We start from the raw sequence: 16,413 nt of genomic DNA, 5'->3' as shown, positions 1-16,413 counted from the left end.
ATTGCACGATTCTGACCATGCAAAGTTAACGGGGAAAAAATGATCATATAATAATCTGTTATATTAGATAACAGATTATATAAATACTTTGTTTGACTGTGATATGTAAATATATGTGTAGAACCAGAGTTAACATGTAGTGTATGCGAATAGAAAATAATACATCACATATAAATTTTGCAATTTGAAAACCGCCCAGAAAACCACTAGTAGTAGGCATCTGATATATATTATTATATAGTAGAGATCCAGTCCCAAGCTAATATTTTAATTATTTGCGAGACGTAGTTAGTTTATTCTTGTCAGTAATTTAATTATTGAAACGCTATATTCAGGCCCGAAAATTATGTAATCTGATTACTTGTTATTAGCAGTCATTTAACATAATTAATTTACATTGATTTAAAGTGTGTGTGCAAAAATGTTATGTTAAAACTGGTTACGACATAATACAATTGTCACTTACATCAAGTCAAATATGAAGTAATGCATATTATTGTTTTAAGTATTCTATCTTTTAAAGTACAACATTGAAATAATTCACGTTTCAGAACTAAGTAATGTAGAAGTTGCATCATTTATTGTAATACTCGTGATTAATTTAAGTTATTAGAAAAATAAATATTCTCTACAGTTAAGCAAGTTATAATGAGTATTGACAAGGTAACAGGCAGTAAAACGTTTACATAAATCAGATGAAAGTAAATTCATAAATATTTTTTGATTTTTTAAATTAATTTGTTATTCTGGAGTAGTGACCAGGATCTCTAAGGCATAATATAGTTTAACCATCTCTGATTTTTGCATATATCAATACAAAGCCTTAGACTACAATCGAGTCATCTTGCAAGAAGTATATGAATTGGGATATCCACAATTTTGTTCTTTTTACACGAACTTGCTATTTCGTTTAAAGGTTACCATGCTTTGTCATTTCTCTGCTTTGATATTATAAACTCCTTTCAATGTTTTGTAAATTGTTTATCCAGTTCATCTCTAAGTGGCTCTTTCATGTTTTGTGACATTGCCAATCTGAATCGGTTCTACAGTTTTGTGTTGGTTATGTTCAATTTACTTGCAACACGATCGATGCAAACATGATTTCAATGTTATCTGACAAATGTTGAAAAACATTATTTCCCATAACTATGTATGTGTATGTGTGTGTGATTTTGATTTTTAACGTAGCTTTAACAATTTTTCAGTCATATCGCTACGATGTCTGCAGTGTGACAGTCTTCGGACGATATAGATAATTTATCTGAGGATACAAACATGATTCATTCAAGACAATAAAGCATCACATTGCGTCAAATAACATTGGAGTTGACTATGAAAATGCTTTACAACTGAACTTAGTCGGTACAAAATATGACATCATTAAGCTTAAAAAAATGTCATGAAAGAATGTAAACTTAGAAATAAAGTTTATGTATTGCAATAGGAAGACTTTGGAGGAAAGTTGATGATCGAATGATGTTTCAAAGTTAAATTTAACAATGAAAGCAAACAGGAATGACGCGAATTGTTATCGTTTAATTTGTAAAAGAAATATGACAATTGACACATACTCAAAGTAAAAAACAAGACTGAATTATCAAATAGTAACAACCGTATACCAAAAGCAGCCAATATACATTCCATTGAGTACATATATCCAAGTAATTGTCACAAAGGAAGCATTTAATGAGCATGTAGTTGAAGAGAAACACTAATAGATGCATACAACAAAATAATACTCGAAGATTATAGATTAGATATTGTGAGTGGCGAAATAGAACAAACAGATAAAGCGACAAGGGGACAGGTATAAAATGGAAAAGGTTAAATGTACGCTGAAAAACCAGTCAGGTCTCAAACAGAACACCTGAAGTTAGCCGATGACACTAATCAAAAATTGATAATGATATAACAGCAAATAAGAAGCTACAGGAGGTATTTTAAATGAACAGATTATATGTAGCAAATGGATAAGGTAAATATGCGTTTGGACATTTAAAGAATATCGTGCATTTTTTACAAACACATTAATAACGTATATTTAATCATTAACCGTTTAAAATGAGACTTGCTAAGATCAGTGCAATCTTAGGTATCAGTAACAAATTTACCAAAACATGTTTCAGAAAGATGAACAAGTATTAATGGTAGTGGAAAAGGTAATACATATAACCGTCTGTTGGCAAAACATTATAAAGGTATACGTATCGCGCCAACTGTTTGATCAGTTTTGTCTGGCGATATTAAGGTTGGATTGTTAAATTAGCTAGACATGTTTTGTTTTTCTTTTTCTTGTTAGCTGATCATGTAATTTACCATCTATTACCTATTTTGTCAGCCCGGTTTCTCTTACAATAAATACATGTATAGTTCTTATTTGTCTATGCTAAAATCGTGGTCAGTTTCCATCAGTCTTCGATAGATGATGGCGTAGCTTCCGGTTGTGTGTCCTATCTGCACCTTTGCAAGTGACTGAAGAGTCCGACCCTAGAGTGACAGTCTCTGTTGCACTTGCTGCAGGTAAACGACGATGTTTTTTTAAGGCTGTTGATGTTTTGCCTTCCTCCTTGCTATCTTAGCAACGAGATTTGTGTTTCTCGCTTCATCGGCTTTCTGAGCGCCATGTGTGACAGCAAGACGGCAGGCGGAGCGGTCATCAACACAGCTCTCCCAGTCGTTAACGTTGATGTTGACCGTCTTCATGTCCTTTTTGCAGACATCTTTCTAACATAGACGTGGCGTCCAGTCAATCGTGTGCCTTCCGCTAGCTCGCCATATAGCAGGTCATTGGGAATGCGACCTGGGTCCATTCTATTGACGATACCGAACCAGCAATGGCTCCTCTCGTTGAGTATGGAAGACATGCTGTTCATGTTGGAGCGTTCCAGAACATCTGTTTTGGGTACTTTGTCCTGCCACTGGATGCGCAGAATTCGCCGCAGGCATCTCAGGTGGAAGCTGTTGAGTTTTCTCTTGTTGCTCGCGTAGATGGTCCATGCCTTGCTGCTGAGCACGCAGGGCTGGTAGAAGCGCTTTTTGATCTTAGTGATGTTGAGATTGTTCCAGACCCGCTGATTCAGTCTGGCCACAACTGCTACTGACTTGGCAATCCTGCCGTTCACCTCAGCATAAATGGAGAGCGAGCTGGAGATGGTGAACGCAAGGTATGTGAAGCTATAACAACGTCAAGGTTGTAACCATCGATGGCAATGGTGGGACGGGAGTCTGCGTCATGTGCTTTGACTTTCGTCTTATTCAGATAGGTGGTCAATACAAACAGGTGAGAGAGAAACGACATATCAGCTGATGTAATTTATCTTCAGTGCATGATATCAAGGCTGCATCGTCAGTAATGAGCAATTCATGGATGAGAACCTCTGACTTTAGTGTTAGCACGCAAACGGGTGATATTGAACAGCCAGCCGTCAGCCCTGGTGTGGATGTACATTCCATCACTGCAGTCCTTGAAGGCATACTGTAGGAGCATGGAAAAAATGGCAAAAAGCTTCGGCACATCGACGCAGCCTTGTTTCACTCCGCTGCTGACTGGGAAGGTCTCCGATGTTAGGCCATTGATTCACACTGTGCTGTGCATGTTCTCGTGGAACGATGGGACAACCGACCTCCTACAGGATCCCGAAGAATCAGCTCCGGTTGACCAGGTAAAACGTCTTCGTGAGGTCGATGAAGGCGATGTGGAGCTGACCTAGTGAGAAGATCATGTCTACAGTTGACCGGCCAGTTTGGAAGCCACACTGGGTCTCTGGGTAAACGCGGAAGGCCAGGGTCTGCAAACGCGCCAGGGCGACACGGGCAAAATCCTTTCCGACGATGCCGAGGAGAAAGATACCCCGGTAGTTGTTACAGTCGCTACGGTCTCCTTTGTTCTTGTACAACGTGACGATGATGGTGTCTTGCATACTCTGGGGGAAGTGTCACTGTCCTCAGCAGAGGCAGAGGAGTTCGTGCAGGGGCTGAATCTGTGCTGGTTTTCCGCTCTTGAGTACTTCAGGCTGGATGCCGTCTCTCCCGGTGGCCTTCCCACCGGCGAGTCAGTCGATGAGATTTCTGAGCTCGTCCAGGGTGGGAGGTGTGTCTTCTTCCTCCATGACTGGTAGGTTTGGGATGGAGTCCAGTTCGGTGTCGGTGAAAGCGTTTTTGGTTGCATGCAGCTCAAGATGGTGCTCAACCCATCCCTGGAGCTGTTTGCCTTGGACTGTGATAATTTCGCACTACTTGGACTGGGGGGGGGGCGGCCTTGGAGGTGTGGGACGCCTGTCGCCTACTTGATACCATCGGCCATACCTTTTGCATCCCTGCTGTCGACATCACACTGTATGCAGGTGAAGACGTTCAGTCAGTAGGTGTTGACGCAGTGGCGGGCGGTCTGCTGAGAGTTGCTCCTAATAGTCACGAAGGCTTGTAGCTCCTCAGTCACGGGCTCCATCTCTTCCCAGTCATACCAGCCTGGGCTTTGCACTCCTTCTTCCCGTAGGCAGCAATGACTGAATTCTACACAGCGTCTCGAAGATGATACCAATTGGAGTCGATTTGTCATCAGATGTCTCTTTGGTCAGTATTGCTGTGTCTTCCCTGGGTTGCTTCAACAGCATGTGTTGATGCTTGGGTGACCTTTCTTCTTTCTTCTTGGTTCAGATTCTTGGGTATTATTTGGATCTTGCTGGCCACGAGGGAGTGTCAGTGTTACAGTCGGCGCTGTGGTAGCTGCGGGTCAGGAGGACAGTGGCCAGTTCCGCACGCCTTGGTGAGCACGATTTCTAGCTGGTGCCAGTGGTGGGAACGTAGGTGTCTCCATGACACCTGGTGCATATCCTTGCATTTGAAGAAGGCGTTGGTCTTACATAGGCTGTGGGAGCAACACATCTTCAACAGTCGCTGACAGTTCTCGTTGACCTTGCTCCTTCCGTGAGAGCCGCGACCGTGCACCAGCCCTTGTAGTCAGTTCCCATTATAGTATTGAAGTCTCCTAATAGGCATAGGCCCTCCATGATGGGGAATCTGGATATTGTTTGATTCAGATCCTCGTAGAACTGGTTTTTCTCCTCTGAGGTGGAGCAGAAGGATGGGTCGTACACGCTAAAGATCTTGGCTTGACCTGAGGATCTTGACAGCCGGAGGGCAAGGATCATCTCAGTGCCCGAAGAACGAGGCTATATGAAGGCGACAAGAATGTTCTTTACAGCGAAGCCGACACCGTGATTCGTTCGAGAGCTTCTCATGTTAAACGAAGGTGCAGTTGGCTTTACTGATGGTGCCGCTTTTGGCCAGTCGGACCTCCTGAAGGCAGGCAATGTCGAGGTTCAGTCTGGAGAGTTCCTTGTCAATTGCTGCAGTCTACCATGAGTCGACGATCTGTTGCAGGTCAGCGGTGAGTCAAGGTGACATGGTCCGGACTTTCCAGCTTGTGAAACAAAGAGCTGTAGTCTTATTCTTTCTTCTTTTATTCTTGCCTGATGCGGAGAATGTGGCCCGTTGGTCGAGATGGTTCTCTAATCTCCACGCACCCAGTAAAACAGACAGGCCATGGTGGGACAACACCTTACTGTCTGGTGGCGGACCAGCTTGAAGCGGATGGTAGCTGTCCATTGAGACACGGTGGTCTCTCCCACCGTCGGAAATAACCCCTGGCACCAAGCTCTACGCCAATCGAGCTATGGCTTAGAACCGGTAGACTGCTGATTCCCGTGTTGTGCCGATGCCTTCTCCTATATGAGCTACCATCCAAGGATTACGAGCCCCATCAATCCGAAGCGTCTGGTTTTAAGGCGCCAGTGCCGGCCTTCACCCCTTCTCTTGTGTTTGGAAACATGGTCCGCCGGGCTTAGAAACTAAACCACTCCCGAAGGCCATGAGTTGTAATTTAGTTGATAGAGGCGATTAGACAAAAGAAATCCGTATGTGGCATTTTTGAGGAGTGGGGCGCTTGTCTCCCTCTCCCACCCTGGCTATGTCAACCTCGGTTTCTCTTACAATAAATAAATGCATACTTCTTATTTGCCCATGCTAAAGTACTTTACTTGTTATAAGATAATTTAATCACGAGACTGGTTTACCCAGTGTTCAATAATACCCTGTACCATAATTGTAAGCTTTTTCAACAGTTTTTTCTCGTTATTTATCAATCAAGTATTTATTTTCTCCATTAACGGATTTCATGTCACAATTCGGAGGTATGTTAAATTGTTTGCATACTATATTATATTATTTTCTACCTTTATGTTGTTGTTGGTTGAATTAAACGTGTGTTGGTAAGGTAATGAAACATTATATACAGAAGACACTTTCTTATTTGAAATTAAATGTGAAAGCTGCGTATCGCTTTTATTACTTTCTCCCTATAAATACACGTGTTAAACAATAAACTATATTGGGGTGTTCAGCTCCTGCCTTCCATACTATCCAACTTCATTCATTCAGCCACACTTTGATATCACATTATGCTTGTGCCTGTTAACTGAGGAATCACTATATAATCTATGATAATAAGTGTATTTATAAAACCTGTGCCTTCGAGCCCACCAGAGGCTAAAACCTCTTTCGGATAAACTTACCGCCCAGTTGCTTCGTTGGTAGAAAACAATTTCCCAAAACAGATTGCTCCTTCTATCAGCACAGATTCAATTACTGAAACTAAAAATGAAGTACTGTATTAAATAAGCCAATCTCTTGAAATGTATGAACTATCTCAAACGAGTGCAAAATTAAATGATAGTAATGTATGTATGAAACAAAAATTTATATAAAGACAAGATGTCAAAACCAAGGAAGATTATATTACTTTGGGTACGCATATGTTTGCTCATTTAAAGAAAGTGTAGCAAACAATTTAAATGTACATTGATCGAATAAACCTCAGCAATTTACTGGATCAGTAATATGACAGTGACATTCTATTCATAAATGAACACAAACTTTGCTTCCGAATCGTAGCGTTCGTGTATTGTATACATTGCACCTATACACGTTTTACCCCGTTATGAGGAGACGTCTGATCCCTTCGCGCCCTTAAATGTGGTATATCGAAGTCTTAAGTATGTTTAAAAAAGAACCCATTTCGATTCATGCATTTAACTAATGGAAAACATAACTCACATTATTATTGGTTGAAATCTTGCTGGTTTCTTCTACAAACCTTCATACATTCTCTTTGCTTATATACTCTCGGAGAATGTTATTAAATAATATGGTGAAGTTGAAGAGATCGTTTATGACATGTACGAGCATTTTTCGAAATAGGACTTGCCATTATTGCATTTGACAGGAGTGCACGTTTGATATAGTGTTATACCGTAAAGGCCGTAAATGTAAATCAATTAGTAAATTTCGTGTTTCCAAATATTCATATGATCCTTTCCAAACCATGCTCCAGTACATATTGACTGACATCATTATTTCCAATATCAAATCTTGTGAAATATTCCTCGAGCTAACATGTTTGCAACATCGGACTACTTACTTCTATTTTATTCAGCTCACATGTAGATTAATATAATCTGACATTTACTGAAACTACATGATATTACGCTCGGAACAAAGTCTACGACCCTGCTATCGGTCATTATGTAATATTATTGGCGCGTAAGGTTAACGAATCTTTTCCAAGAGACATTAATACCCCGCACGAAATAAACCGACTGGCTCTTAAGAAATCGGAATAGTAACCACAAGTTGCACGTTTCACACCGCCTGTTAAGCACTTTAATCCACAAATATACCTGTACGTGAATGAAACGTAAAAATGTCACAAAAGAGAACATGAACCTCGCATAATCTGGGTCAAATACGGCAACCAAAGATATTTTAAGCATGAACATAAGACCAGTACTAAAGGCAAAACGTGAATTTATGAATTCCCAGCTGGTAGCTAGTAATCCTATTCCTTGAATAAAATTAAAGAACCGGTTGAATGTGATTGACTCATTTTCTAGCATCTAATTAAAATACGCAAACGAAACAAACACGAACCGTGTGTTGAAATTTTTTATTCTGGTAATACGTAATCCGACTCCATTGTGTGAGCTTGTGCTTGTACAGATTTATTTGCTCACCTGTACACCCGGAAAGATCAAGATTTGTGTGATAAAGACTATTGGATCTCAACAGATTGAACTCTTTTTGGTCTTGAACATTATTCTAAGGTGAACATAGACGAACAATAAGCATTAAAACATTCTGAGAATGATTTAAACAACGCACTTTGAACGATGAAAAAGTTAAAAGCGCCTCATCATGATTTTTTAACATTAACATATTACATATGGTGGTCGTAATTGAAGTATAACTATTTTAAAATTGTTCAACTCGATATTAAAATATGAGCATACACCATGTACGAGTAGTAGAGGGGATAACGTCCCGGTTGCATCTACGGATTCACGGGAATTAGTTGGCAAGCTCTTTCACATGCCCACATTGGCCGAGCCCGAGGCTAGAACCCACAGGGTATATATAGGAAAAGGCGAATGGTTTAGACAAATACGCAATCCTCGGTCCAATTATTTTTTTTTTTTGTAATTACAATACTGTAATCTAGGTAATCGTATTTCTTAAATTTAATTTCATCTCATAATTTCGGATGTGCTCGGTGGAAGTCGATGCTAACAATACACAGTGTAATAATGGCATATTGACCTTAACTGCAATTCTGACTACCACAGTCGTACCGATGTTGCCTTTCTCGACATGCAAAGACCTTTAACACTGTTTCGCAACCTGCGCTAAGTTTGAAGAGATATAATATGTGCAGTCGGAAGAAAATCTTGAGTATACTAGAGAATACATAAAAAGTGTACAGAGTACAGTCGTGGTTAGCTTATGCCGGTCTTGATGTTTCAATATCAGGCAGGGAGTTAGACGTGGGTGATATAGGGAGGCAGTTGTGTTATCTTTCTTGTATCTGTATTTCCAGAGTTACGATAATATGTCGTAGCTATGTAGCATAAAGTAAAAGCAACAATTGAAGTAAAATAAAAAACAATATAAATTGAAATTTCAAGAGACATTTATAGTAATGTTAATTAAATCAACGCAGGATAAGAACGCAGCAAGTCGGCTTCGTGTAGCAAATGTTTGGATTGACATATCAATCCTAAAGCCAATAACAGCATCCAGCGCATTTAAGACAATTATAATTCTTACCTTACTCAACGAATGAAAAGCATATGCTTGAAAAAGGAGAACTTTTTTAAGCTCCGTTAGAAGTTAGAACACTTTTTAGCTAACCAATTCAGGCATTCCCTCAACAAACGCGCTCAGTAATGTGTTAGTCAATACTGGTGCTTGATAACTGTAAGATCGTTTTGCAAACTCATTTTCGTAGTTAAACTGAACACATTTCTGAATAACATCATCTTTAGGAAAATACATATAATACATATTAATATGAATTTTAATAGACCGAATGTGTACAAGCCGGTTGTATTCTACATATTTTGAATTTACTTCAGGTGTCCAAACTTTCAGATTTCCTCTTGAAGTATATTAATGAATCGGTGTTTCCAGTACAAATCTCAGTGGAAACAATTTGTCAACTTCAGAGGAAGAGAAAGCTTGGTGCAGAAGAATCAACAAATGATATAATTTTTTTTATGATTTTGATATTTAAAAGTGGATCCCGTAGTGGCCGAGAGGTCTAAAAGCCCTCGCCTTTACCGATAATTCTGCTGTCATCTCTGTCCGCGCAGCTTTGTCTCGGGCTTGGCCAATGCGGTATGTGAAAAAGCTGTCAGTAGTTGCCCTTGGGATGGTGGTTCCTACGGGACTTTTCCCGGGTCCAACATCCAGTAGTTACTACTGGCCGCCATGTATAGGCTATTTTGTTCTGAGAAATGTCGTTGAACCAAACAGCAACACGAAGAACATTTTCAAGCACAAACTACAAAACTGAATTATCCAGGTTTGTTGCAACATTGTGGGTACTAAAACAAGTTCCTGATGTGTTTTAAATGTCAAAGATGTGGTCATCAATATGCCTACCTCCTTCAGCATATGGTCACATTATATATAATTAACACGGAAACATTGCCAGCAAATTTAACTCTTATGTTGTTGACAGGTTTGGACCTGAGTTTTATTTTAAACTCAACCAAATTAACCACATATCACATATACTAAATATTGCAGTGACTAACCTCAAACGGGACCACATTCATGACGTTTAAATGTTTGTCAAGAGCAAAACTTCCCAGATCAGATGGTACTTGTCAAACCTTCTATATTAATGGACCCAGGCTATAATGACAAACTTCGATGAGATTTGTGTCTGCTGATAATTTGTCACTGTGGTTAATTGCACTTACTTTCTAACTTTCTAATTGCTAATATTCCACCTGTACTTTCCAATGATACTTATAAACATTTATACATACAGTCAAAGGGTACCATGCATTTATCAAGCTTGTATTTACATAGTAAGGATGCAAAGTTATAACTTTTCGTATGATTTATTATCATTTCTTTGACCCAATTTTAAGGGGTTGTGGAAAACCAAAAGCCCATATAAAGATATTATAGAAATCAAAAAGTAAACACCACCAGTAATGAGTACCCTGAACGAGACACGGAACGGCGAATCGATTAATTTAAGTCATCTTCTGGAAATGGATTAGGCACACATCGTGCATCATATGCATGATAACTTGAGTTTGTTCTTAATTTAAAAAAGTATTAAGGTGGAGTACATCACGCAAGAATTTTGTATTATCTATATTCCCACCCCTTGAAAAGGATTACTCTAATCCATAAAAATGTGTTCATGCATGAATAGGAGAACAAAAAGCAAACTATATTTTGTTTATTGGCGTAGAAAACATGGTTTCCATTGGGTTGTTTTTGTATATTATATAAATTAGATACTAGCTAAGTTAAGCTTACAGATTTTCTTAAGGGGAACGTTAGTAATGCATACGCCTATAATAAAGTTGTATGCATTTATATATAATTTCAATATATGTATAGCGAGCGTGAAATTACACAGTTTAAACTGCATTTCTGTATATGACAAAATCCATATTTTCCAAACATTTTTGAGCAGAGAAAAGAAACAATCAGTCAAGAAGTATAAAGTTGACCAGTACACAGCAGTCAATTTCATTTGCAGCAACATTACTTTTCTGTCTCTTCTTCATAATGCTAACTAAATGTTAAAGTTAGACAATAGTATGAATTTATCTTCTTCATAATTTTTTTTATTTTGGTACCATAGTTAACTTACATATACGAAATATAAAAGAAGTGATTAAAATAAATCTGTATTGACTCGCATGAAAAAAATTAAATAAACAGAACAGTTATAATAATAGAAGTTTAGGCCTCACAGCCTTCAATGAGGAGTAGGTCTTGAACAAATCAACGCTTTAATTGTGTTGTCTAAATATATAAATGTTGTTAAACAACACTAGTACTTCCATATGATATATACGGGTTACGAGTGAGACCAAGATGATCTTGCATTAACCGAGTTACAGTTGCATATCCTTACAAATTAATGAGAGATATTAAAGATGTTGCAGATGGCGGACGTAATTGCATGAAAAGAACTCGATCGCAGACAAATCAATATCTCATACATTTGGTGAAGGACTGTTTTTAAAACCCCTGATTATTGATATGTTAATGAATTTTGAATAGTTGCATTACAATATGATCATTATATCAATTTGGTTAGAGCAAATTCATAGAGTTGCTTTTAAATTCACAGAATCGAACAGGTTTTATGGGATTTTGTATAAAATTTAACACTTAGGTTTTGTTCATATTAAAGTGATACAATTAACGCTTAATGTGTTGAAATTCATCACTGGTGTAGCATTAACTGCAGGTGGTCGCTATAATGTTTTTATATGCCTATTATTGAGCCATGGGCGGATTACAGTTTGATATATCAAATTGCTTTATACCAACACTTTGAATGCCATGTTACTTGAAAAGTATGTTGTGTGTGTGTATATATATATATATATATATATATATATATATATATATATATATATATATATATATATATATATATATATATATAATATATATAACAAGGAGAAAAAGATGCATGATCACATCTTTCATTATATGCGCATTGTTGATGTCTTCTATATGCTTTGTTGCGCTTTCCCAACTGTTATATGTGCTGTCTTTTACATCAATTACACTTACACTTTCCATGTTTTGCTTAGCAAATTAAACAATATTCCATGTAGTAGAATTGATAATAAGATGCATGATATAAGCGCACTTAAGTATACATTTTTAAACATTGCAGACAGATATAGAGATGAATTGTTAAACAAAGTATCAATTTATTAGTATTTCTACATTGTACATGAATAATTGAATACACTTTGACTTTAAAAATATTAGAATTTCAATGATGATGTATTAATTTTATGTAATGATTCCTAATTCCTGCAAAGTCTTGCTCAAATTTTACTTTTAACATACATGCATTAGGCTTCTTGTTCACGCTTTATACACACATATAGGACCAGTATACTGAACGCTGATTGACAAACATGTATCCTAACCACACTGACATTAAAAATAAATGTACAATTATTACAACACACAATTGCAGAGCCGGTTCATTTATCTATATTCTGTACAATATCATATATGTACCTAGTGGTGAATGACATTGCACTATACTTTTCTGATTTTAAATATTTAATGTGTGTATATGTGTTTGTGTGTGTATCAAGTTGTATACGCGTGTTGTTCTTTCTGGCACAGTGAAGTATAGTTACTTAAGCTCTGCGAAGATTGGTTCAAACAAGAATCTAAAACTGGATACACATAATAAAGTTTTGAATGAATTTTGACAATCTGGTATGTTTGCTCCCTGTGTGTGTGTCACAGAGTTTATATCAAGGTCTATAACAGTATTGTTCTTGCTGCCGACGCTGTGATGTATAGTTATATAAGCTGTGCAAAATATTGATCAAACAAGAATCTAATAAATGATAATCTGGGTATCTGTTGCTATAAGGTTTATCAATAAATAAATATAGGGGGTCGATACATCCTAGTTTCAGGAAGTAGAGGCATTTTCTTCTGCGAGAAACAAGAATTCATCTACTTTACAAGAAACATATAGTACCAATCAAATTGAAAGCATTGGGAGGCTGAATGGAAAATAAGTGCATTTCTAGCCATAAATTATCGATAATACTCGCGGTTCCATTCTGTTTATAAATAGTGTTGTAATTTTCACATAAACATAAATGATTGCCAAGGTAGATAATGTCTCTTATCGATTTATCAGTCGATGTGAAATGATTTACGTTAATGAAATTCCAGTCATAATGATGGTAATGATGGTGTCCTGAAATTTTAAAAGCGGATACAACCAATTTTATCAATTAACCTGCTCTCATGTTGTGGTAACAAGAATATTGTTCGGGACACGATTCGTGACTCTTTTAAGATTTACTCCATGGCCCAAACAGTGACAATGGGACTAGTTATTAATCCCTGAGGAAATGTTCATCACTTGTATAGGCTAATACATTATTCGTGTTTATAAAATGAATAATTCAGCAATAATACTAATATTCTATATACTGCATTATCTAGAAGTTATAGGCACTGTAAATTCAACTCAAGTTATAAAATCAAAATTAATTGTATTTCGTACAACGTATTTACACAGTAGAAGAATACTATTTTGAACTTAAAACAACCCACTTCAGATGAAGCTATTTTGCAATTATCAACTACCTGTTGAAATTTTTAACATAATTAATAGATCAGAACAAAGTATGAGTTCAGGAGAAATACAGTTTTAGAACCATTGAAGCCAAGATTGCTTTCAGAGTATTTTACCCAAAGAAGAAAACCAGCAAAAATATGTTTGTGGAAACGTTTTATATACTATTTTATGCTGTAATTATTCCTATATACATGTGAGAAATATGCTCTTCATTTGTCTCACAGGGCGTCGGATAAACAGAGAAATGGTAAGTGTTTTATATAGATTTTAATATTTCAAGGCATATAAACTAGCAACGACTTATTAAAAATATGTAATTCTTCAAAACGATTGTTTCATGAAATTATTGTGAACTTTATATAATGTTAACTCAAGATCTAGTATGATATATACATACGTAATACATATGTTTCCATATGTATTGTTTCATAAAAGAACTTGTTATATGTTTTGAAAACTGTAACAATAATAACAAAATCGCCTTTTCTCTATCCCTAGGCATCCACATGTTGTGTCTTAGTTGCTGCCATACATTTCGGAAATTCAATTTCCGGCTGGGCGTGGTCACTGAGACACGAGTACAAAGCAAATCCTATGAGAATCACGTCAAAGATATGGCACAAGCATGGCTTGCCAGAGTTAAATGCCCCCATGTCAGTCTTGATACACCCGGATGGGGAAACTTTTAATTCCATTGGTTATGAAGCTGAAGATAAATATCTTGATCTAACATTCACAAAGGAACATAAGAAATGGTATTACTTTCGGCGCCTCAAAATAGAACTCCACGGGAAAATGGTAAGGTGACACCACTAACTCTAACACAATTTCACCACCAAAACTTCAATGAAGAAAACAACGACAAAAGATTATCCCATCACGGGTTGTAATAATAATAATAATACTAATAATATCATGTCGAATATGACAAAAATGATGATGATGAAGATGCTGCTGCTGATGATGATTATGATGATGTAGGATCATGCCATGCGCTTAAAAGCTTTTGACATGGGAAATTATACAATAATAATAACATACGGTTGCTGTTAAAAAGACAATAATGGATATAGTCATACTTAGATAAGTAGACAGACAACAGACACGTTGACGAACATATATGCTTTGGTGAATATAGCGTCCAGATATCAGTATTACGGGTAAGAAATATAATCATTTACTTGCAGGCTACTGAAGCATTTTGTATCAATCAAAGTATTAAAATCACTATCTCAAACTCCATGCACATTATATATGTGTCGTATTTTACTAACACTGAATTACCTGCTTGACCTGAGGCCCCGATTAGAATTGTTGAAGACGAATAAATTTGAGATCAGTAAATAGATTTTGAGACATTTCCAGATAATTTGAATTAAAATCAATTTTAAAATTGTAGAATTATCTTTATAGCATACATTCTATATTTATATTTTACTCATGACATTTTAAGCAATTTTACACATTTTACTCAGCTTCTGGACGCAATAGACACAACTACATTTACATAATATATAACGGAATTCCTTCTAGCCTGAAAAACGCGTTTCGGAGTCCATACTTTTTCCTGAAACCCCTAGACTCATAATTTCAATCGAGAATTTACATTTTACCCTAAAATAAACCCATTAAGCAAAAGCTCTCTTCAAACGCATTTTAGCTGCTAATTTCCTTGCATACACTAGAATAGATTTATTATTATCATATTTTTGTATGTCTATTTCTCGCCACATGTGCGTTTAGAAAACTACATATTTTACATCTGTGAAAATCAGCATTGAATAAATAGATAAATTCATTGATAAGTAAACAAAAGCAAGTAACTAGCCCCACATGTAATTATTTTCCATTTCGACCGAAGCACGCTCAGGGTCTATAAGGTTTAGGCATCTAGATGCACGAACATCCATTTTTTCCACTTTAGTTCATGTCTGCGCTAGCTAGAAGACAATATATTACATAGACGTCCAAGCTGCATTTCTGCAATTTCAGTAAGCGACTGTACTAATATGTCTTTACGCAGGCATTCGATGGAAATATGTATCTAGAGGACGAGACGCACAAAACACTGCCAGCAAAAACCGTCCTCACTGTTGCAATTCGTTACCTGTTAAATGACCTGATGAGAAGCTTTGAAAGGGCAATTTCGATGTTAAGCAAAGATGAGATAATGTGGGTCCTGGCTGTGCCCGTCTGCTGGTCCGATGCTTGTATACAAATCATGAGAAAGTCTGCAAATGAGGTTGGTCTAAATAAACACCTATCAGTCTCAACTACTACTAATCTGTTGCTTGTAATTGAATATTATATTATTTGATGTTTCTAATGCAAACGTCTCATTAAGTTTCCTTAATTCAATCAAATGAAGTACCCTTTAAAGACAAAACATGCTTAAAGACTTATGTCTTCCTGATATCGAATGTACGTCTATTGTCAGGTTTGGCTTGAAAAGCAAAGAACTGATGATATAAAAACAGAACTTTTGAAGTCCATAACAAATTTTGATTAGGACTGAATATTTGTTGTTAATTTGTTAAATGACGAGGAATTGTATTTCCAAGGTCGTTGGTTGTTATTCGTTTACACATGGATAAAATTATGTCTCCTGAGGTTTCGTAATTATTATGTATATTTAGTTTAATTATTTGTTTCTTAGGTTTTTTAAAATTATATTACATGCTATTGTAATG

At 36.8% G+C, this 16,413-nt stretch overlaps 2 protein-coding genes and 1 long non-coding RNA gene across 3 annotated transcripts in view; 1 reads left to right on the top strand and 2 right to left on the bottom strand.

Moving 5' to 3' along the window:
* LOC149800295 (uncharacterized) overlaps positions 1 to 16,413 on the bottom strand; it is a 288,953-nt gene that overhangs the window by 116,330 nt on the left and 156,210 nt on the right. The gene's annotated exons all lie outside the window — the stretch shown is intronic.
* Positions 1 to 16,413, bottom strand: part of LOC149800297 (uncharacterized) — a 177,324-nt gene that overhangs the window by 48,226 nt on the left and 112,685 nt on the right. The gene's annotated exons all lie outside the window — the stretch shown is intronic.
* Positions 1 to 16,413, top strand: part of LOC149800300 (heat shock 70 kDa protein 12B-like) — a 66,754-nt gene that overhangs the window by 41,090 nt on the left and 9,251 nt on the right. Inside the window, exons 3-5 of the mRNA XM_089957212.1 lie at positions 13,948 to 13,970; positions 14,222 to 14,521; positions 15,747 to 15,965. Of these exons, the coding sequence (XP_089813338.1) occupies positions 13,948 to 13,970; positions 14,222 to 14,521; positions 15,747 to 15,965 (542 nt within the window). The remainder of the gene's footprint in view (positions 1 to 13,947; positions 13,971 to 14,221; positions 14,522 to 15,746; positions 15,966 to 16,413) is intronic.

Source organism: Sinohyriopsis cumingii, chromosome 5 (assembly GCF_028554795.1).
Source record: "Sinohyriopsis cumingii isolate HCF-2022 chromosome 5, ASM2855479v2, whole genome shotgun sequence".
Taxonomy (NCBI): Eukaryota; Metazoa; Mollusca; class Bivalvia; order Unionida; family Unionidae; genus Sinohyriopsis; species Sinohyriopsis cumingii.
This window is presented reverse-complemented; position numbering and strand designations above follow the sequence as displayed.